This window comes from Electrona antarctica (genome assembly GCF_951216825.1).
Source record: "Electrona antarctica genome assembly, chromosome: 9".
Taxonomy (NCBI): Eukaryota; Metazoa; Chordata; class Actinopteri; order Myctophiformes; family Myctophidae; genus Electrona; species Electrona antarctica.
Genome location: NC_136790.1, coordinates 39813037 through 39835565, shown reverse-complemented (window position 1 = coordinate 39835565; position 22529 = coordinate 39813037). Strand labels below are relative to the sequence as shown.

Below are 22529 nucleotides of genomic sequence, written 5' to 3'. Positions count from 1 at the left end.
AGTGTCGATGGCCGTTTTTAGCCCAAGGAGTGTTTTTCGTGCAAAACTAATGCTTGGAATGGATTCAGAATGATGAAAACCCCCTAGTTTGACACGTCACATGCTATTTAAAGCCATAATATCCATCATTTGCGTTGGGGTGTAACAGCCTAATGCTGTTATAGATCTGCCAAAATCAGATTGATGCTTTCATCAGCTTATGTTTTTGGCTTTTCAGGTCATGTGAACAACCAAACGTCACAAAGAAGTGAGCTTCCAGCCAGCCAGCCAGCATGGTCCAGTCTCAGCGCACTGTGGAGGTTTACAACCTTAACCTATGACATGAAGGGGGACATAGTAGGACTTAATAATTGTTAGTACTGCTGCTGAATGTTGAAGAAATATGGTCTAAAAAGCATCTCAGCGTATCCCAGGGGAGGAAAAAATGTTTTCTTCTGCATTGACGTTGGGATATATCCTGCTGAAACTCGCAATACCAGCCTTGACTTTGTATACCATTGGATATGACTATCAAGAGGTTGTTTGCTCGGAGGTACGTAAACCGTACACACACAATGTTCTGCACTGCACAGTGCACACAGGAGCACAAATATCCTGTTCTATACACAGTTTATATTGATAAGCACACATTTCATTTCCTTGGATACACTGGCATATGTTTTCTTAATTTCCTTTTATTCCTTTAAAATATTGAATCATGGATGGGCGACTGAGCTTGAACACTATGCCCTGATAGCGTGTAACAATAGAATTATTTTACTATGAGGCATTACCTAGCAACATGTCTCATTAAGTTATTGAGAAGGTGCTGTGAAGATAATGCCTGAATGATGTTGTGCCATGTGACAAAGTATAAATCACGCTTAAGCTGCATTTATTTTTTAACCACTTTACTGTGTCTCTCAACAGAATCTGTCAAAATGCAGCGTGAGGGATGAGATGCCCATCCTCTCTTCAGAAAACGAAGCGGTGAATGTTACTGGTATGAAGGTGCAGGCCAAGATCTATTGCCAGGAAGGAATACAAATACAATGCGCATTATGCCTGAGCATAGAAATACAACTCAACATAAGTCTGAATGAAGGAACGGCAGCTGAAGGAAGCCTGGGGCTTCATGGGGAGGACGACGACAAAGGGGTCCAAAGTACGAGAGGTGTGATTCTCAACCTTTTTAATTTCAAGGACCCCCAGTTTGATATGCATGATTAGGCCAAGGTCCCACTTTGATAAAATTTGTATCTCTGGGACCCCAATCCATGTCGTAAAATCTGTGTTAATTTAACTCGTCAGAGTTACATAAAGACCCATAAGGATCTATTTGGTTCCTTAAACTATCAATCGTTGAGAACCATTGATGTTCATGTATACACAGAAGAATACTCAGTTTTAGTTCTCTGATTGAGAGAGTAAAAATGGTGAGTTTAACATGTAATTCCTTCAGTAACCTTTTGGTCAAAATGTGATTTATGTGGTGAGGTTTTAATTGTCACTAACGTTACATATCACAAACGTTACACATTACATTTCTCTGGACAATCACGTAATGGAAGGAAGGCTGTAGTTTACAAGATCATTAGAGTTGTTTTTTTGTCTTCCAACAATTGCAAGTTACTTTGGAAATGTCTTTCTAGTGCTTTTAAGTAAGATATCTTATTACTCTTTAGTGCTCCAGTAATATATTTGTTGTTCCTCTGTTGTTTCTGCAGCATTTGTCACAGTGTGCTACACTGCACCTAGCTTGCCTGTGTGTAAGAAAGTACAGTTCACAGTAACTTCTACGCCTACAAAGGAGGCCCAGGTACAGTTCCATCAGGACACTATGACATTTCAACTATACCGTATACTGCGAAAATGTTAGGTGCATTTTCACTTTTAATCTGGCGTCCCCTTTTTGGGCATGTCCTTATAAAGGGGAATTGATGTTTCAAACCTTTTCAATAATTTTCTAAATGTTTCAAGATTTTCCAAAATTGTCAACACGTCACAATGCTTTGTGACTGAGATATTAGCTATTTTCACTAGTTAATCTCAACAAGACAGTATGTAATCTATATGTGTGTGTGTGTCACATCTACAGTTGACTTTAGTAATTATTAAGCCGTCTGGAGTGTCGTTCAGCAGCAGTGTGTCTGTGATGGTTCTCTCCACTAAACTACGACAAGAGCTTGTAATGCCTTCTGTCGATGAAGGTATGAACTCAGTATTCAGCATATCCAACACAATATTAGAAAGAATTATATTAGTCTTAGCATGAATAATAATGACAATAGGCCTACTGTAGTTTTTGTAGCACTTTTCTAAAATAGTTTACAATGTCCTTACACAACACTAATGTTTCTTGTCAAAAGTTGGTCTTTCTGTGTTTTTAAAATAATATTTTGATTTATACTTATTCCTGTCTGTCCTCAGTCTGTACTCAAGCATCTCAGGAACACATAGAGGAGTGTGATGGTGAGTGACACTGATCATCTATTCTACATTGATTGCTAGGTTTTTGTGGTTTTACTAGCTTTATTTTATTTTTATTTTTTTAAATATGCATTAGTCAGGGGCAAGATTCAACAAGGTCAGAAAGATTGCTAAAATAGCAGATCTACAAACTCACATGTCAGTTTCCATTATTTTGTTAGTTTTAGTTAACTAAGCCATATTGTTATTGCTACTTGGAAAACATTGCTGCCCCAAAGTGGCCATGGCTGGTTATTTTCTGTACGTATTTGCCTTTTATTCTATCCTCAGTTGTAAAAGTCTACTCTGTACCAGAGATCTGTAGTCAGAAACCAGTTTACACAGATTGACCGTCTTATTTTGTCTCGTCTTTCTGTCAGTCCCCAGACTCAAAAGTATAATTAATCAGGAGAGGAATCAGGTTGAGCTCTATATTGATGGCAAGAACAAGAGCCTTCCTACTGTTGTCTGCCTCCAGTATGAGAGGAATGGAAAATGCCAGGTTATTATTTAATTAATTATCTTTCAAAATATGCAGTGTTTTTTTTCCCTCACTTCCTGCAATACATAAAACAGTTTTGTATTTTGTGTGTAGTCATGGAACAGGACGAGCATTCCATTATACCTCATCACATCCTGCATATGTCTCCAGGTACTGTAGCGATAGTGTGTTACCCTGATCTGTGGTTCTCAACCTGTGGGTTGAGAACGAAAGACCATTACTGCATTAAATGTACCGTAATCAACATACTATACTATAAATGTAAATTGTCACATAATAAAAGAAGCACAACGTAAGGCGCTACGCCGCTGTGAGCTTGTAGATTTGCTATTTTATTTTTATTTTTTCCTGTGGAAGGAAGTCAAACTAAATGCAATGCCTCAACTCCTACAATCTGAAAAGGTTGAGAACCATTGATCTAGGTTACTGGGTTAATAATTGTGATGGCATATCTCTAGTATGACCTATAGGCAAGTGTGACTACCTGTCTATTTGTTTGTGTGTGTGTGTGTGTGTGTGTGTGTGTGTGTGTGTGTGTGTGTGTGTGTGTGTGTGTGTGTGTGTGTGTGTGTGTGTGTGTGTGTGTGTGTGTGTGTGTGTGTGTGTGTGTGTGTGTGTTCAGGTATGGTGGGTTGAGCGTGACCAGAGGACACGCCGGTCCGTAAGCTGCCCCTTCACAAACTACGGTGAGTGTTTTTTCTTTTTTTCTACCAAATCCTTTCCTCTCTCAGTTTGGAGGTGGCGGGGATAGTGTAGAATAGATGTTGTGTGCATAGGGGTCATCAATGTGACAAATGTGTCGGTGCTCGCAAGACTTGGCCTTGCAAGCACAATTTGCCCTCTGTGATAAATTCTAGATTTTTCCCCGAACTGAGCTCATGCTTCCTTCAATGCATGAGGAGTGAGCATGCTGCTTCTTATCACCTGACAGGGGGAGTTTCCCCAGCAGGTCATAGTGCATCACGAAGGAACACGATATTCCAACCAGTCCCTTTCCCCTCCATCAGGCTGACCAGGGGGAGGCCGTATAGAGACCAGGATTACGGTACTGCATGTTTTTTGTGAGGGTATCTACCCTAGGGGACACGGGGAGAACATGCAATCTCCACACAGAAAGTCCCTTTCGCCAACCCTACCTAGAGTATGGGCGCTGATGATGATGCGGAAGAGAGAACATGCCCCCAGCACTGACAGCGTCTAAAGCAGAAACCGAACATGGGAGGCTGGAGTGGGACCTTCTAGCTGTGAGGGTATCAGGTGCATTTTGAATGTCCGCGGCAAAAATAGAAGTTTGACAAATGTCCACCACAAGCCAGCATGGCGATGACCCCTGAATGCACATTAAAGTCTTCTTTGCCAACCCTGCTCTTTCTCGATAATATTGAATTGAATTTCCTTCTGTCAAAATTTCAGAGACCTTCCAGAAGAATGTATGGAACAATGTATCAATGTCTGTAGTCCAGGGCCAGATGTACAATGACGCTGCAATGCTGTCATGGAACTTGTCTGCCCCCTGCAAGTTAGAAGGTGAAGTGTGGCTGTGTCAGCAAACAGCAGACAATAAGTGCAAAGAGATGCAGGGCTTTAGGTTGCAACTGTCAAATGGTACCTGGAGACAAAATAGCAAGAGACAATGGGTAAGAGCACGTATTAAAACATGTGTGTGTTATTTGTTGCTGTTGGTTTTCATTTTGTTACCGGTGTGTAAGTGATATTTATTTGTCAAAATCAGTGTTAATAGCTCTATATGCTTCCACAGCTCTTTAGTAAACAGGAAATACATTTGAAGTGTATTTGTCAAGTTCTCTCTTCTTGACGGTATCCCAAGTTGATAATATATTTTATATTTACTAAAGAGTTTGAGAGATATGAAGATCCCTTTTACTGAACAAAATAAATGTTTTTCTTTAACATCCTCTGTAATACAACTAGGTTGACTTGTTTAATCCACAGGAGATTCCGGGGGTGTTTGAAGATATAAACATTCAGCTTTCACCATGTGTAATGGTAATTTATTTCAAGCTGTCCTCCAATGTAATGCATCATAGAATTTATCAGCAAATCATGCTTATTATACAGTATGCTAAACGATCTGGATATGTTTACCATTTGTACAGGCAAAATTGAAAGGACTGGAAAATGACCTGGGTCCCTTCTGCATCAATGATAGTGAGTATGACTGAAGAATGTCACTGTCATGGCCCGGAGCAGCCCATGCCCTGGCCTATATAGACACTAATGCGGACACTGCACGCACGCACGTGTGCACACACACACACACACACACACACACACACACACACACACACACACACACACACACACACACACACACACACACACACACACACACACACACACACACACACACACACACACACACACACACACACACACACACACACACACAACTGCCTTAATTGGATGAACATCAAGCCAGCTTGGAAGTGACTTATTTGTGTGACTATTTGTAACAGTGACGTAGCCAGGACTTTCATATGTGGTGGCAAAATTCTGTTTGTCTCCTTCGTGGAAGGCATAGCCTGTTTTCAGTTTCTTAAGTTCTTGGTTTGTTGTGTTAGTTTAGCTTCCAATTGATTGGTGATTTCAGATTTCTTTTTTTTTATGTTATTTTTGGTCAGCTTTAGTTTGTTAAGTTGTCGTCTCTGGCATCACACTGTGAAACTGCTGCATTGACTTTATTGGTGTTTATGGAGGTAAATACATTATACAAACTCTGCATTCCTGGACTTGGACCATTCTTTACAGCACTGGCGCAGCCATGGGATGGGCCCGGGTGGGCCTATAGAAAGCTCATAGAGTTATAGAGTATATAATCTAGAGAGTGGATAGCCCCGCCCCCCGCTATTCATTTCAATAGAAGTTGCTCAGTGGCGTTTGAAGGATCCGGAAAAACACTCGACACTTCGATTTGGACCATAGAGTTATAAATAATAGAGACGGATTTCCCCTCCCATCCACTTGCATTGAGTTGCTCACCCAGTGCATGAGGTGTTAACGTTTCACCCCTTTTTCCGGGTTGGAAAAGTGGTGGGCTCTGCCCATTTTGGGCCTTACATGAACGCACCGGGCCGAAAGCATGAAGGAGCACTGTGCGTGCGTGCGTGTGTAAGGCCCAGTGCCGCTCGAGCTGCAGTACCTACGATCGGCCAACATGACCATTTCGCTTCAATGCTTCCTCTCGGTGTCCGGGGCTTGGGTGGTGTCAAAAATGAGGAAGTGCTACTGCTAACGAGCGTTCCGTTTTAATCCCCAGCTGCACGTTTACTCGTGTTCACTAGTACAGACCACACATACAATCGAACATCGTTTGACATAGTTTAGCGTTTATTTAGAAGAGAGGAGGAACATGAAAAGGAATGATAGAAATGAGGTGCATGATGACATGCGTGCATATTGATATGCGTAGGATGGCCTTGGACTGTCCGTGGGGACGAGGGGGGAAGGGAGGAGGACGAGGGGTTGGGAATAGGGGAGGAAGGGGGGAGTGAGGACGAAGGGTAGTTTCCGAGGGGCTGGGTGACGGGTGAAAGGGGGGGGGGGGAGGTTCGAGGGGTGAGGAAGACATGGATGATTTGGCGTTACGGGAAGGGGGAGGGGGTGAGGGGGATGGACGATAGTGAAGACTAAGCCCCTGGGGGAGGTGAAGGAAGAGCCAGCTCGAAGCGAAGCTCTGTGGGGGGGGGAGGTGGTGGACGAAGGCCAGGTAGGATGAAGGGCGAAGCCCTGAGGGGGGATGAAGGGCGAAGCCCTGAGGGGGGAGGATGAAGGGCGTAGCCCGGGATTGAGGGGCGGCGGCCCTGAGAGATGCCCGTGTGGGCTCCGATGGGGGTATTGGACCCTGAGTATTGGCCTGGGGTCCGAAGAGAGAGGCGTCCGTCTTGGCTGACATCTGAGACGGCCCGGAGAGAGAGGCGTCCGTCTAGGCTGACGTCTGAGACGGCGCACTCCGTCATTACGGGACCCCCATCTGGAACCTGAAAATGAGGATATGGTTGCAATTAAACTGGTTAAGGTGTGGAACACTGCAAGTTGTCTCGGTGCACTCTTGTGGAGACCCGATGTTGTCCTATCCTGAGTAGGCAATTGCGACGGGGCGCAAGCAAAGTCTGAAGTGGTGACAAAAAACTTCCCCTTGGCGGCGGAAGAAAAGTCAGGCTGACCAGACTCTAGGTCTGGAAAAGGGAGGGAGGGAGGGATACGAAGAACCAAGCACGAAATGGCAGGTAGACGTGCAGGTATAAATACGTGGAGAAAGGGGAGGGGTTTGGGTGGAAGGTTATCAGTTACCATGGTAGATAAGTCGAGGGGAGGTACTGGATGGGTTACCATGGTGATTGATCACAGTGTGTTGCAGGAAGTTGGCCGAGGATGGAGCTTAGGGTAGATTGAGGAGGAGCAGTGTTAGTCGACGATTTATCATTGAAGGCGTGGTCTTCCTCCTGAACTTATGTTGTACCAACTCCATTTCACTAGTACAGACCACACATACAATCGAACATCGTTTGACATAGTTTAGCGTTTATTTAGAAGAGAGGAGGAACATGAAAAGGAATGATAGAAATGAGGTGCATGATGACATGCGTGCATATTGATATGCGTAGGATGGCCTTGGACTGTCCGTGGGGACGAGGGGGGAAGGGAGGAGGACGAGGGGTTGGGAATAGGGGAGGAAGGGGGGAGTGAGGACGAAGGGTAGTTTCCGAGGGGCTGGGTGACGGGTGAAAGGGGGGGGGGGGGAGGTTCGAGGGGTGAGGAAGACATGGATGATTTGGCGTTACGGGAAGGGGGAGGGGGTGAGGGGGATGGACGATAGTGAAGACTAAGCCCCTGGGGGAGGTGAAGGAAGAGCCAGCTCGAAGCGAAGCTCTGTGGGGGGGGGAGGTGGTGGACGAAGGCCAGGTAGGATGAAGGGCGAAGCCCTGAGGGGGGATGAAGGGCGAAGCCCTGAGGGGGGAGGATGAAGGGCGTAGCCCGGGATTGAGGGGCGGCGGCCCTGAGAGATGCCCGTGTGGGCTCCGATGGGGGTATTGGACCCTGAGTATTGGCCTGGGGTCCGAAGAGAGAGGCGTCCGTCTTGGCTGACATCTGAGACGGCCCGGAGAGAGAGGCGTCCGTCTAGGCTGACGTCTGAGACGGCGCACTCCGTCATTACGGGACCCCAAGAGAGGAGTGCGTAAGAAACAGTTACTTGACGGTGGCGAGGTGGGCGTTTCTTAGACCCGAGGGCGCCTTGTCTGATGCGTGCGAGGTTGCATGCGAGATTGAAGTACTGAATTCCGAGTACCCTGGGAACCCAGGGAATGCAGGAGAGGTTGACGTGGTCCGAGGAGAGAGTCGATTCGTCCTACGTGGGTTTGAGGTGATGGTTTGAGGCGAGGAGGATGACGTGACTAGTTCTTTAGAGGCTCTCGGGAAGCCGGGTGACGTGGAATGAGACGAGGGGTAGGAGCTTCCGACAGGAGTCTGTAGGGAAGTTGTTGCTTGATGGTGGGATTTGCGAAGCAGGTCTAGGTGTTAGAGAATGGGGGTGAGTAGCGCCGACGGAGAGCTTGGTAGGTAGGTGTGGTTTATAGTCGTGCCGGTGACCCGGGATGAGTCGTCGTAGGGTCTTCCCCCCATGATGGTTTGGGACGGAATGGTAGGTTGGAGGTGGTTAGGGTGGAGTTTAATGGTCTGGACGAGCTTCCGTTTGGTGTTGTGAACTGTGATGGTTGTTTGAGCGTGGAGAAGCGGGCGGCTGGTCAATTAAGCCCAAAGGAAGCCGCGACGATGATCTGGTAGATTCGATTGATTCTTGTAATGGACCGATGTCACTGGGTAGTTGATCCTTGTCATCGAACGGCATCACGGGGTAATCGATTCTTGAGCATGTAGTGCAGAGGGGCGGTGGCACGCTGTGTCGATGGAGGGAGGCAGGGAGGGGAAGGGGGGAGTAAAGGGGGGCACGCTGTGCCGGGGGAGGTAGGAAGGGGTGGAAGGAGGCACGCTGTTCCGAGGGAGGGAGGCACCCTGTGCCGAGGGAGGGAAGGAGGGAGGGAAGGGAGGCGGGAAGGAAGCGCCCTGCCAAGGGAGGTAAGGAGGGAGCACGCTGTCCCGGTGGAGGCGGGAGGGGAGGGGAAGGAGGGAGGGAAGGAGGGCTGGAAGAAGGCTGCAAGGGGGAGGGAGGCGCCCTGTGCCGAGGGAGGGAAGGAGGGAGGGAAGGGAGGCGGGAAGGAAGCGCCCTGCCGAGGGAGGGAAGGAGGGAGGCACCCTGTGCCGAGGGGGGGAAGGAGGGAGGGAAGGGAGGCGGGAAGGAAACGCCCTGCCAAGGGAGGTAAGGAGGGAGCACGCTGTCCCGGTGGAGGCGGGAGGGGAGGGGAAGGAGGGAGGGAAGGAGGGCTGGAAGAAGGCTGCAAGGGGGAGGGAGGCGCCCTGTGCCGAGGGAGGGAAGGAGGGAGGGAAGGGAGGCGGGAAGGAAGCGCCCTGCCGAGGGAGGGAAGGAGGTAGGCACCCTGTGCCGAGGGAGGGAAGGAGGGAGGGAAGGGAGGCGGGAAGGAAACGCCCTGCCAAGGGAGGTAAGGAGGGAGCACGCTGTGCCGGGGGAGGCGGGAGGGGAGGGGAAGGAGGGAGGGAAGGAGGGCTGGAAGGTTATGTCAAAGTTAATGAGCACACAATCAGTAAATTGTTTAGACTGAAGATGTCCGATGATGTTAGCGGATGCCCAGCATGCGGGCAGATAACTGGGTAAATGCTCGTTACATCAGATGTTAATGAGCAGACGATCAGTAAATTGTTTGACTGTAGATGTCCGTTAACTGGGTAAATGCATTGCCATGATGGCCCGTTAATTTCTAGTTCACCAAGGGAGTTGAGTGATTGTGCAGCCCTAGGGGATGGGTGGGTAGTGTTAGATGGGGGCTGGGTGAGGGGTGGGTGGGTAAAAGGCTGAATGGAGGGTGAATGAATTCAATAGGTTAGGAGGGGGTGATCTGCATGATCGTGGAGCATGAGGAAACGAACACACAGATGATTGAATTGTAGCGCAATAGAATGCGTAGTTGTGATGAAACTAGAGGCTGTCAGTACAGCCAATAGCTACGGCGAGTGGGCGTGAAGGGCACCGCAGAGAGAACGTTGTCCAGCTGTGCTTACACGGCGGTTTGTAAAAGGGGGGGGCCCTTTGTGGAAGCTGGGTGCACGGCCCACTTGGAACCCGAGCCCATTAGCCCATGTCGAAACCCATGTGGGGCCCAGATGGACATGTTGGCTGGGTAGTATGAATGAATGGTGTTGAAGGAAACTTAGCTTTGTGTGTTGTAGTTGCTTGGTGGGCGGGTGTGTAACTCAGCCTCAGTCAGCGCAGCATTTGGGAGTGACGTCATCGAATCAGCGAAGGTGACAGGTCCGTGGCAAGAAGTGTGCCGGTTTGAAGTTGCAGCGGGGGGGAGAGAGAGGTGGTCTCTCGGATCGCGGTGGTGTTTGTGTCCCGCGACGTCGATGGCCAGGTTGGCGTTGGAAGAATAAGCTGAACGGCGGTTCAGTGAGACGGCATTAACGAGATCGATGAGGAAGCAGTTGATGGCGGGGTGTCAGCGCTGGAATACGGGGTGGCTGGCTGGCGTTGGTGGCGTCTGTCCGAGGTTTCTCCGACGGGGACGGTGCTGAATGCTGATAGTGTGGTCCGTCCGTGGTGGCAAGGTAACTTAAGTTGAGGGTAAGTTAAGTAATGATTACTTTGAAATCGGACGGGGATTCGGCGGAGGAGCAAACACGGAAGCGGCTGTGTGACTGAGAGATACGTGACGTGAGTCATACGAAGAACCAAGCACGAAATGGCAGGTAGACGTGCAGGTATAAATACGTGGAGAAAGGGGAGGGGTTTGGGTGGAAGGTTATCAGTTACCATGGTAGATAAGTCGAGGGGAGGTACTGGATGGGTTACCATGGTGATTGATCACAGTGTGTTGCAGGAAGTTGGCCGAGGATGGAGCTTAGGGTAGATTGAGGAGGAGCAGTGTTAGTCGACGATTTATCATTGAAGGCGTGGTCTTCCTCCTGAACTTATGTTGTACCAACTCCATTTAAATGCACGGGCCGCCTGCAGTTCCAGATTTGACCACTACGTCTCGACGGCTTTAAAGGGATAGTTCAGATTTTTTGAACTTAAGTTGTATGAAATACTTGCCATTAATATAGTGGTTGCAACTGTGTTAATTGATTGCCCGAGTCCCGTGGTGGGAGTTCTGCTCTGGTTTTGGTCAATATTAAGTAGTTCCGGTCATTTTGTGGGGGGCACTGGGGCCACGCAGTAAAAGTAAATTAATCCACAAAACTAACGTCATTTGTATTGTTGACCTATTTCTAAAATATTAGCGCGACTTTCGTTCAACTTTGACCCCTCTATCACATGGAACTATTTTTTGGGCGTAGTGATATGGACACAAAAAACATAGTTCTGTGTGATAGAGGGGTAAAAAAAGAACGAAAGTTGCACTAATATTTTAGAAATAGGTCAACAATACAAATTACGTTAGTTTTGTGGATTCATTTACTTTTACTGCGTGGCCCCCAGTGCCCCCCACAAAATGACCGGAACTACTTGATATTTCATCAAAACCAGAGCAGAACTCCCACCCTGGGACTCGGGCAATCAATTAATACAGTTGCAACCACTATATTAATGGCAAGTATTTCATACAACTTAAGTTCAAAAAATCTGAACTATCCCTTTAACGTTGGTCAGCCGCTCTGGAGACTTGAGAAACTGGCCCACCCAATCGTTTTTGGCCTCCGTCGCGGTCAGAATCTATAGGTCCTCCTCTGACGAGCCCTTTATCGTTGCTTCCAGTCATCCCAGTCTCATTCTCCTGGTTGCTATTTTCTGGCTCACCCTTGGCATTCCATCATACAGATTCTTAACTTTATCGACCAAAAGAAACAGTCCACTATTGCTGTAGGCGAGAGGAACTTCCATGTTGGGCTATTATGAACGGACACCAACTATGGACAGAAGTGTTATTTCACCGTGTTGGGGAGAGACTGGGTTGACAACATTCATTTGGAACTAATCATCATGTTTACATTTACCACTGACAGACACCAGGTGGCGGTGGAGTCTGTTCATCGCTTCAGTACTACTGCTGCTTTGTTTGGCAGCTCTAATGCTCTATCTTCTGCATCACAAGCTCAAGAGTATGTTTTTACTCCTTTCCATTTTCATTAATTTATTATTGTCTTCCTGTGTTACAGAGTGGAGAATATGTTAATACATTATTCACATGAATTATTGTGTTCCTTCTAATTAATAATTTGCCCCCTCAAAATATTTCTTATTTTCAATAGAGGATTATGGTGATGATGATGATGATGATGATGATGAGAATGAGAATGAGAATGATAAATAATATAATGATAAATAATATAATGATCATTCACTGTTTTTATTTTCTGTTACTACAGGATGGGCTCAGAGCTGGCGTAACGGTTTACAGAGTGAGTTTACTGTTTTCGTACCAAAAGATCCTTGAATTCACTGTTAGTCCTTGGATGTCTATAGTAAACCATTTACACCTGATTTATACTATATACTATTATTCTCTCTCGCTCTGTTATTTAACTTCTTTGACTTTTTTGTATTAAAACTTTTTTTCTTTTTCTTTTTTTCTTAGCAAATCTTTATAACAGTCATGACATACAATACATTACAATACAAAACAAGACACAACAAACACAAACAACAAAGTTATTAATACAACAATACAACATCAGAGTGGATTACAAACAGAAAACATTAAAGAGTGAACACAAAGCAACAGTTCTCTCAGCTTTCTTATTTTTTGAGTTATAAATTGTTTTAATGTACTGCCTGGCCTCAAATACAATGAATGAAGGTTTGGAATTACATTTGGATTTTAAAAGTCTTGAAATTATCACTTTACTGTCATCTGGGGACCCGCCCCAGGGTCCCACCCCACAGGTTGAGAGCCACTGACCTGCAGTATAACCTCATTTGTTCTTTCCTCTCTCTAAAGCCACTGTGAGAGGCCATGTGGTGCTGCTGAGTCCTCCAGAGGCGTGCAGCGCTGTGTCAGAGTCAGTGTGTGGGTTAGGCTCCCTGCTCCGTGAGGAGGGCTTCAGTGTGTCTGTGGACCAGTGGAGCAGAGTTGAACAGTGTGCTCTGGGACCACTTCCATGGCTGCACTCCCAACTGCTGCATCTGGACAGTGTGGGGCGGGGGCGAGTCGTGCTGGTCCTAACCCAAGAGGCCTGGGACAGGACAGAGGAATGGGGCCATCAACACCAGGACGCGACCACTCAAGGAAACATGGAAGACAAGGGACCCTCTCAGATGTCGTCCCCTTACTCCGATCTGTTCACCGCCTCCCTATGCTGCATCAGAGGAGACAAGCAGGTTGGCAGGGCTGGCGAACGGTTTATGCTGGTGAATTTTGAGACTTTCACATCGCAGCAAACGCCGCCCCGCAGCGACAGAGGATTACCGGAGCTTCTTCAGGGACTGACTCTGGTCCACCTGCCCTCCCAGATGCAGGCGCTCCTGTCTGAGCTATCTGTGGGACAGAGAATGAAGCAATATGACAAAATGAGAAAGACAAGGGGCATGTATGAAACTGAATGGAAGAAAGCGGATCAGTTGAGGATACCACACCATAAATGTCTTAGAACTGAAAAAAACTGGGAAATAAAGCCTTTAAATGAATTGCCATCCTAGTCTACTAGCCTGGCCGAGCCAGCGTGATTTCTAGAGGGGCGGGTGCTGCTGGGATCACGGCGGTGGATCCTATTGGTTCACCGATCTGAGCGCCCGAGACTGCCCACCTCCTCCCCTCCCCTCCCTAGTAGGAATCAGCAGAAAACACTGACATCACCACATTTTTGAGCAACACCCCTCTGCACTAGTTCACTCCAACTCCTGGAGCAGGAAATGTGGTTTGTTTGCCCAGGCTTTTCTTTTTGAAAATGAAACGCATGCGGTCTCCGTGGCTAGCGTCCTACACTATAAGAAATGTATATTCTATTATTAAATTTATGATCAATTGGCTATCAAACTCTTTCTAAATTACTTCAAACACAAGTCAACTATTATCATTATTGAATGAGATTGTTACCTATTTTAAAGCGCACCGATTTACTTATCCAATTGTATTTTTTATCTGATCACCATATTAATTAATAAACAGTTATTTCACAGCACTTAACCAAAGTAATGTAAACCAACATAAGAATCAGAAACGGTGCTTCAACCGTCAAAAGCCTGATGATATTCCGCAAGGCCTCTTGCGGAATAGGAGAGAAAGTGGAAGTTGTCTTAATACAGGGTGACCGGCAAGGCTGATAGCAATATGGTCCATCTGCACTGAACACCCCTGTGACAGTCATAGGGATGTCAGACCCTGTCACAGCCCTGTGACATGATACTGACATCATCAGTATTATGTCAGTATCATGTCGGTAAAGATAAGTCTTAAAAAGACAAAGGAGTGGCACACACTGATAGCCAAAGTGCCGATTATTTATTAGGATGCAGAGTAGAAACCAACATTTCGGCAGATGCAACTGCCTTCAGGGTATATGGAAAACACATTTCAAATCATATATATATATAGAGCAGGGCTAAACATTCAACCAATCACATACTGATGGTGTTGCGGGCAATCAGGATCAGCTGTCTCACATTCCTTTTGCAATATCAAAAATAGAGATCCGCACAGTCAAGAACAACTATACAATACAATACAATACAATACAAAACAGTTCACTACAGTTCAATCGATCACAAATATATAATAAAAATAGAGATACATTTCCATGTCCTGTATTTAAGTCCCCTAAAGTAATCTGAATATAAGCCTCTGGTAGGTAGGCCATATGTGGATCAGAAAGGGGAGAGAACAATAATAGGGTTATGTATTTGTATAATAATTCTAAAAAATGTTTTAAACATTTTTTAGAATTATTATTTATTTTTTTATAAAAAAGTATCATGTCAGTATCATGGTTAATCATGGTCAATGTCATGTCAGTATCATAGTCTTGTAAAGGGAGTTTTAGAATGCCAACTACAGTGCCACATATATGCATTATTGTGTATTTATCTCCCTTCCATTAAGTCTCTTTGCTCACCAATGTGCTCAGTCTAATTCATGCAGCTGTCAATCTAACAGCTGACTTGACCCCTCCACACTGTCAGCAAAGGTATACTTATTTGTGTGTCACCCTTATCTTTAGCGCAGATCCTTATATGAACATTTTGTATAGCATCTCTGTTAAGACAAGACTATAAGGACTGTCTGAGAATAGGGTTGAGGAGGCTGGCGCCCGGAGGGGCTGCTGGAACAGGCAAGGAGGCCTGTTCCTCACTCTCTGTATGTTGTTACTCTGCTGAATCTTCTTAATAAATTCTCAATACTTCACCCTGAAGAACTTTGTCATTCCTTCATCTTTGGACGATTATTTAATCGACAACAGTCTTCATAGTCAGTAGTACTGACTGAAGCTTTCATGATACATTGACCATGACTAACCATGATCGTACTGACTCAGTACAATGTCAGTATCATGATCAGTATTGATGTCAGTATCCTATCATGTTAGGGGCCGGGCTAGTCCCCCCCCCCCCCCCCCCCCCCCCCCCCCATAAGCACCTAAATGCCCCCTTTAAAATACATTAAACTTTAAAATGCAGGGTCAGTAAGAAACATGGTGGAGTGATTTGGTTAAAGATTTGGGTTTTTTCAAAAATGTAAAAAAATAAATAAAGAATAAATGTAGCTATCCTTTGGAAAATGGTCTGAAATAAGTTCAAATAGGCCTATGATTTGAACATGCGTGAGTATTTGACATTAAGGCCTATTTGCAAAACCTGTGGATATCCGGTCATTATGGCCTATAAACAATTTCTGTCGTGCTAAAATATGCCTTTTGTTGTTGTCCAGTATCATTTATTTATTGTTGTTGTTTGTTGTTGTTGTTGTTGTTGTTGTTGTTGCTGCTGCTGCCAGATAGACTGTGGTCTGGAACTAGTCCAATTTGCTATATTGTATTACATTTTTTGTCAAATAAAGCAAGTTTATTGACACTAAAGCCGATTCATTTTTGACCATGTAGTATATGTGACATGTCTTGGGTCTTGATGATCGACTAATATTCCACGACTACGTTGTGTCTATAAATACATGTTCTTATCCGTGTGCATGGTGTATGTCGAGCGGTGATTGGCCGTCCATCATTGCGTTAGGACATGATGGTGCCACAGAAAACGACCTGTTGAATATACTTGATATAATACCGGAGGAGCGGTGCTCACCAGTGTTGCCATGTCTGCTTATTATAAGTGACTTTGAGCTTGTTTTTCTTGAACATATTGGCGGTTGCGGCCGGGCTGGGCTTGTTTTGTCTATGGTGAAACCTGTGGTCCATGTGGCCATGTGGCCTCTTTATATTCCAAGAATATTTTGAAAATAGCCAGTTTAAAGTGTGACTCAGTTGCTTCTTTTGGGTTTGTTTTCATAGAGCTGGTTGCGTGTTTCTCTCAAAGTCTGGCAACACTGGTGCTCAAAGTGAACGCAAAGTGAAGGAGCTGCAGGGTGCCCCGTCCTCTCGGCATGTTGCTGTCATGTTTACAAGCGCACTCAGTAGGCAGTAGGTAGAGAAGTGCAGTCTCTACAAGCAAAGCGCGCTGCCTGCCACTGCCAGTATGAACTGTCATAGAAATGACAATAAAAAATGTTAGCGATCGTCTGTTTGCGACTAGTCAAGTTGATCATCGACACACGAGGTAGGCTAAATATCTTCCAAATGTGTGTATGTGGTGTGTAGGCTACACGTGTTCTTCTTATTATTATTATTTTTCCATTAAATGCATTTATTATGCATAAAGATAGGGTAAGTGATATTTTTGTTAAAAAAAATGTGAAAAGGTTAAATCACTATATTCTAATAGTAAACATTGCTATAGTGTTTGTTCAGTAACAGCTGGGGGTTCCCCTTCTCTCCAGATCTTTAATAACCAGAAAATACATATAGGTATAGGTGACAAAATCCCAGACAATCAGAAGAGAGTAGCCATGCATTTATCAGCTTAATATTTATAGTGTTCCGTTCCAATTTTGTCTGCTCATTTGTTTGTGTCAGTCATCACTTGCAATTCCACATGTTTAATCTGTAGGCTATACTGACTGCTTTCTCTATCATATTGGAAAAAATTGGTATCCTGACCTGAATATGCATTTTCTGTTTAATAAAAAGCTGGACAAACATGGAGACTCCAGCTAGCAAACACTCTAGCAATGAGTAGCCTACTATCACAAATATAGAGCTTTTTAACACTTATTTAACCAAAGAAAATCACTTGCCAATTGCCAATTTAAGTGTTTACAAAAGGTTTAGGCTATAGGCCTATATTATTATCTTTACTTGCAAGGGAAGCTTTTATTACTCAAATCATTCTTTCTGTAGGCCAACTATTCCCTCATGTTTATAACAGTTGACATTGTGGAATGATGGTTCACTGGCACCTGCTGCTGACTGCTTGGTCAGTGTTGTGTATAACGGTTCGGGGGGACAGCTGTTCAGATGCCTGTAGGACATGTGCAGGTCCAGAACACAACCAATGCCTGCAGTGTGAAAATGGATGGATACTACATGATAACACATGTGTAGGTACTGGAATATAAGTTATCCAACACCCTCTTTTTCCCTCTCTCTTTGTATACATTTGTGTAAGTGCACAATTAAGTATACTGTGCTTATTGCTTAAGTATAATTTTGAGGTATTTTTACTTTACCGGAGTACCGTAGAGTAGACTTCTACTCCACTTACATCTCAAATCCAAATATTATACTTTTACTCCACTACTATTACCGGTATTTGGTATTTAGTTACTAATAGTTACTTTGCCGATTTAGATTTGTATTATACAAAACATAACATTTTTATTACAAAACATGTTCACACGTTGTGAACTAGTTCCAAAAGATTTCTATACATTTTGCAAAGAGTAGGCTACTTTTAGTACTTTTTCGGTAGGCCTACTTTAATTATATTTTTATGCAAACACTTTTGTACGTTTACTCAATTGTTTACTGACTTTCACTTGTAAACAGAGCATTTCTACCTTGTGGAATTCATAATATTACTTAAGTAAAAAAAAAAAAATTGCCAACACTGTTAAGTGCTCACGTATGTGTAAATTACTTAAAAGACTGAAACAAAATACACATTAATGAAATGTTTTTCCACGTTTCAGATATCGATGAGTGTGGCACAGAACTGGGACAGTGTTCTCCCACCACCTACTGCTTCAACACAGAGGGTTCCTATGAATGCCACGGTCAGGATGTCTGCTAAGGACATATTGTTGTCCGTCTAACTCTAATGTATTACACTATTACACTTACACAGGAAGTTAACTCTAATGTATTACACTATTACACTTACACAGGAAGTTTCATTTATTTATTAAAGGGACACTTCACCCCTTTTGCAACCAGATAATGATGTTTGGGAGACAAGAAACATTTATCTAGAGTATTTGTATGTGGGTAATATGTGTTTTAATACACTGTTTTTACTTTTTAGATGTTTCAGTATTTCGAAGGGCCGATTCATACTCCTATTTTACCGCTGTTTCGGCGCTGTAGTGCCAAAATGATTTCGGCTCGTCAGAATTTTTCAGTAGCACCGAAGAGCCGAATTTAGGACGGTACCCGCCCCCCCGAACCTTAAATGACGTCACATTGTAGGCTCTACAGCGCCGAACCGACTTTTATTCGGCTCTAAAATAGGAGTATGAATCGGCCCAAAGTGTCTGTGATGTCACAGACACTGGTCTCACTTCCTTCCTGGACTTACATGTTGTCTCAGTAAGACAGCCCTCCCCCTATCCACAAGGTGGGGTGAGTGCACCAAAGCATTATGGGCATTGTAGTAATCCAGCAGTGAGACCAGTGTCCATGACATCACAGACACTTTGAAATACATAAAACCCCCCAGAAAAGTGTTTCTTCTTTTTTTCAATTAAGTTAGCGAAAGTGATAGTTTTTGTTAAAGCTGCGCTATGTAACTTTCCTCTTGACCTGCTTGCTCGTGGGGATACATTGAATCTTGACCATCAAGTCAAAATTTGTGTCAGATCCTGTCTAGATGAGACATGACCTTTGACACAATCTAAATGTCTGAATAGAAGAGCAAGGGGACAAACTAGAACCACCCCAATTGTATAAGTTATATTGTATTAACGGACTCTACCACACAGATTGGACAACATTTACATACAAAAGAAAAAGTAACATAGTTCCACTTTAAGACAAAACGTTATTTTTGTGTGAATATTAAGTTACAGCTCTATATTCAGGTAGTTATAGATTGGTATGAATGGTAAATGGTTCATTTATATAGTGTCTTTATCCAAAGCGCTTTACAGAGATTGTGCATTACATTCACCCATTCACACACACATTCATACACTGATGCCAGAGGAAACCATGCAAGCCACCAACCTGCACATCGGGAGCAATTAGGGGTTCAGTGTCTTGCTCAAGGACACTTCGACACTAACTCTGGGGGAGCCCGGGTTCGAATTGGGAACCTTGCAGTTTCCATTCGGTCACTCTACCCTAAGCCACTGCTGCCCAGAGTGCTTGTTCAATGGTTCTCTCTCCTAACCTGACTCTGCCAGATTGCGGCAGTATATTGAGTTCACAAGTTCCCTCCTCCTGCCTGCATCTGGGCTCTATCAAGCAGAAACGATGAAGTTTCGAGTTGTAGTCTTGTTAGGTTGTGTTTACATTTGTGCTGTGGCACAGCTTCAATATGTCATCAGTCTCGCGTTGATCCCGCATCTAGCGGCCATATACGGCCGCATATCGCTCCGACCAGAATTGGTCCGGAGTACATCGTCTCTGCCTGAGAGAGACCAGACTCTCCCTTCTGGCAGAATGCAAATGTTGTCCAGCAGGGGGAGTGGTTTCTCCAGGCTATCTCTCTCCAGCTCTTTAATAAAACGAAAATACATTTTCACGTGGGTTGCCTTTATACAATCAGGATACCAAATTATCAGCTTCAATTTTATAGTGTTCCAGTTGTTCAAATGTTCCAGTGTTCTCTCTCTTGGTTGGATACAATTTGTATCCCAACCTCAAAATGCATTTTCTGTTAAGAACTGGAGAGAGGGGGGGGGGGGGGCCCTAGCGGTTTGTCCTTATGTTTGCAACCGATGTTGTATGCACAACATAGAGTCACCTGTTGTGTGACGCGTGTTTAACGGAGGCCTGGCAATCCCTTTGAACCACACACACACACACACATTACATTACATTACATTACAGTCATTTAGCAGACGCTTTTATCCAAAGCGACTTACAATAAGTGTATTCAACATAGGTAGGGAACAAAAACTACTAATCACCAGAAGTCTTTAGTGCATTTTCTGCAAAAACAAGCAACCAAGAGTATACCTAGCGCTAAGGTAAAAGTGCAATATATCAGCTACCTATTTCCTTAACCAGATGAGACAAAATAGCTAAATCAAATGAGCATGAGCTAAAACAATTAAGTGTATCGACTAAACAAGATCCAATAAACAATACAACACACACACACACACAATCAGAATATAGAGCTATTTAACACTAGTTTAAAAAAAAATACACTTACTGCACCTTTAATCTCTAACTATTAACAGAGATTCTAAAGCCTAAGATTTGAACTTCGCAGTAGGACTGTATCGCTCAATGAAAATAGCCGATTGACAAGCTCACAGGCACAGCGCATCATTTGTTAGATTTCCTATTTTCTGTTTTTAATCATAACTGTTCACTTGTTCTACAGGCTGTGACCAGGCTTGTGTGGGCTGTATGGGCAGGGGTCCTGCACGCTGCAAGAAATGTTCCCCTGGGTACAGGCTGACTGGAGCCAAGTGTTTGGGTAACTTCAAAACAGACACATTTTTTGGGGGTGCATGTTGTCTGGAGAGGCTACTAAGGCCCAATTTAAACTCCTCTGTACGACTTCTTGCTGAAATGAACACGTTTACAATTTATCATGTGACATGATACTGTTATGATACTGACACTGACTGTGATATCGACCATGATACTACATTCATTCCTGTGTTTGTTTCCATTAGACAAGGATGAATGTAGTGAGATAGTTCTGGCCTGCCCTGGCCTGGATGAGATCTGTGTCAACGTGGGCGGCTCATTCCGCTGCCACTGTGCTGAAGGATACATTCGCAGAGACAACGTCTGTCTGAGGAAGCAGCTCCCCAGTGAGTGATGTTCTATCTCAGCATAACACGCATGCAGTAGTGGAATCTAAGTAACTATGTACATTTCAGTCAGATAACTCACGTATAGATTTAACCAATATTTATTATAGAATACAAGTGTGCATATAATATGTTATCTTGGCGTTCAGCACTGCTACATTTTTCTCCCTGCTCGGCACAATTAAACACCATCATTAAACATTAAGAGCAGGGTGATAGATATACAATAACAACCCCCCATGGGGAACAGAAATAGCAGAGCCCATTGGTGGTGCTGGGGTGGCGGTGGGAGCAAACATCACATAACAACAACCAGGAACCATATGCAGAAGGAAGGCAGGAAGAATCATGCAGTCTAGGTGAGCTTAAATACCCACCCAATTGGTCAGCTGACTGCTACATCAGCGAATGACATGTGGGTCTTACACCCACACAGTAATGCAGCATATTAACCCCTATATGAAGAGTACTGAGGTAGTTCCATAGATGTTTCCAATACTTAACTATTATTTGAAAACTTCAGTTTAGTTACTAATCAGATTTAGATTATTATTACAAAAGATGCAACAGCACTTAAGATATTCCAAAATAGCAGATATAAATAGCAAAATAAACTGAAAATGCATTTCATCCGATGCAATGGGAGCTTTTAGGTCTGCTCTTTTCGAAAGATTTTGACAAATGTTGAAAAGACCTTGACACACGCACACGCAGGCCTTCCATATCCCTTCTTCCCCCGTGCAGGTGTTGATGAGAAAGGATTGTTTGATGACATCCAGGATGATGAAGTGGAAGTGTTGCAGCAGATGTTCTTCGGGGTGGTGCTCTGTGCTCTGGCCACGCTGGCTGCTAAGGGTGACATGGTCTACACCTCCATATTCATGGGAGCCGTGGCAGCCATGGCAGGCTACTGGCTCTCCGACCGGGGAGACAGAATGCTGAACAGCTTTCTGAAGGGCCGTTAACCACATCAACCACTTGCACATGTACTGAAAACAGAAGATCTACAACAATGGTGCCCACGCTTTTTGACTTGAGAGCTACTTTCAAAATGACCAGCTAAACAAGATCTACCCACCCCAAAATATTATACCATTGCTGAAAATAGTTTAAATATGTACCTGAGGGGGCTTTGGAATATAGCAGAGCTGGCGTTACATATAAGACAAATGCACTTGGAATGGGAAATAGAGGGGGAGAAATGGAATAGGTAGGGTTTTCTTGTATTTCTTGTAATGCAACATTCTTGTGCACAGCAACACTCTTGAAAACAAAATATTGCATTGTGG

General features: G+C 44.4%; 2 protein-coding genes across 3 annotated transcripts; both read left to right on the top strand.

Moving 5' to 3' along the window:
* Positions 1-1729: 1729 nt before the first annotated feature.
* On the top strand, positions 1730-13958 carry il17rc (interleukin 17 receptor C). Its single transcript, XM_079510731.1, has 11 exons — positions 1730-1798; positions 2078-2189; positions 2410-2451; positions 2829-2950; positions 3044-3100; positions 3573-3636; positions 4364-4587; positions 4904-4957; positions 5068-5119; positions 12050-12145; positions 12985-13958. The coding sequence occupies exons 2-11, from the start codon at positions 2135-2137 to the stop codon at positions 13680-13682; spliced, it is 1464 nt and encodes a 487-aa protein (XP_079366857.1). The 5' UTR covers positions 1730-1798; positions 2078-2134; the 3' UTR covers positions 13683-13958.
* A 2660-nt stretch (positions 13959-16618) lies between these two features.
* creld1a (cysteine-rich with EGF-like domains 1a) lies at positions 16619-22218 on the top strand. 2 transcript variants are annotated; one of them, XM_079509496.1, is made up of 6 exons: positions 16619-16748; positions 17457-17632; positions 18220-18303; positions 20802-20897; positions 21100-21240; positions 21985-22218. In XM_079509496.1, exons 2-6 carry the CDS (start codon positions 17470-17472, stop codon positions 22203-22205), a joined length of 705 nt encoding a protein of 234 aa, XP_079365622.1. In that variant the 5' UTR covers positions 16619-16748; positions 17457-17469; the 3' UTR covers positions 22206-22218. The 2 variants fall into 2 exon arrangements, with proteins under 2 accessions (XP_079365622.1, XP_079365623.1); XM_079509497.1 differs by lacking the exon at positions 16619-16748 and having other exon boundaries at positions 17542-17628.
* The last annotated feature ends 311 nt before the right edge of the window (positions 22219-22529 follow it).

Excerpts from the sequence above, each read along its gene's own strand:
- creld1a (XM_079509496.1), top strand. The coding sequence starts at position 17,470 with ATGATGGTTCACTGGCACCTGCTGCTGACTGCTTGGTCAGTGTTGTGT. Across the intron at positions 18,304-20,801 it reads GGGTTCCTATGAATGCCACG|GCTGTGACCAGGCTTGTGTG; the intron begins GTCAGGATGTCT and ends CTTGTTCTACAG. Across the intron at positions 21,241-21,984 it reads TCTGAGGAAGCAGCTCCCCA|GTGTTGATGAGAAAGGATTG; the intron begins GTGAGTGATGTT and ends TCCCCCGTGCAG.
- il17rc (XM_079510731.1), top strand. The coding sequence starts at position 2,135 with ATGGTTCTCTCCACTAAACTACGACAAGAGCTTGTAATGCCTTCTGTC. Across the intron at positions 3,101-3,572 it reads CATCCTGCATATGTCTCCAG|GTATGGTGGGTTGAGCGTGA; the intron begins GTACTGTAGCGA and ends GTGTGTGTTCAG. Across the intron at positions 4,958-5,067 it reads AGCTTTCACCATGTGTAATG|GCAAAATTGAAAGGACTGGA; the intron begins GTAATTTATTTC and ends CCATTTGTACAG.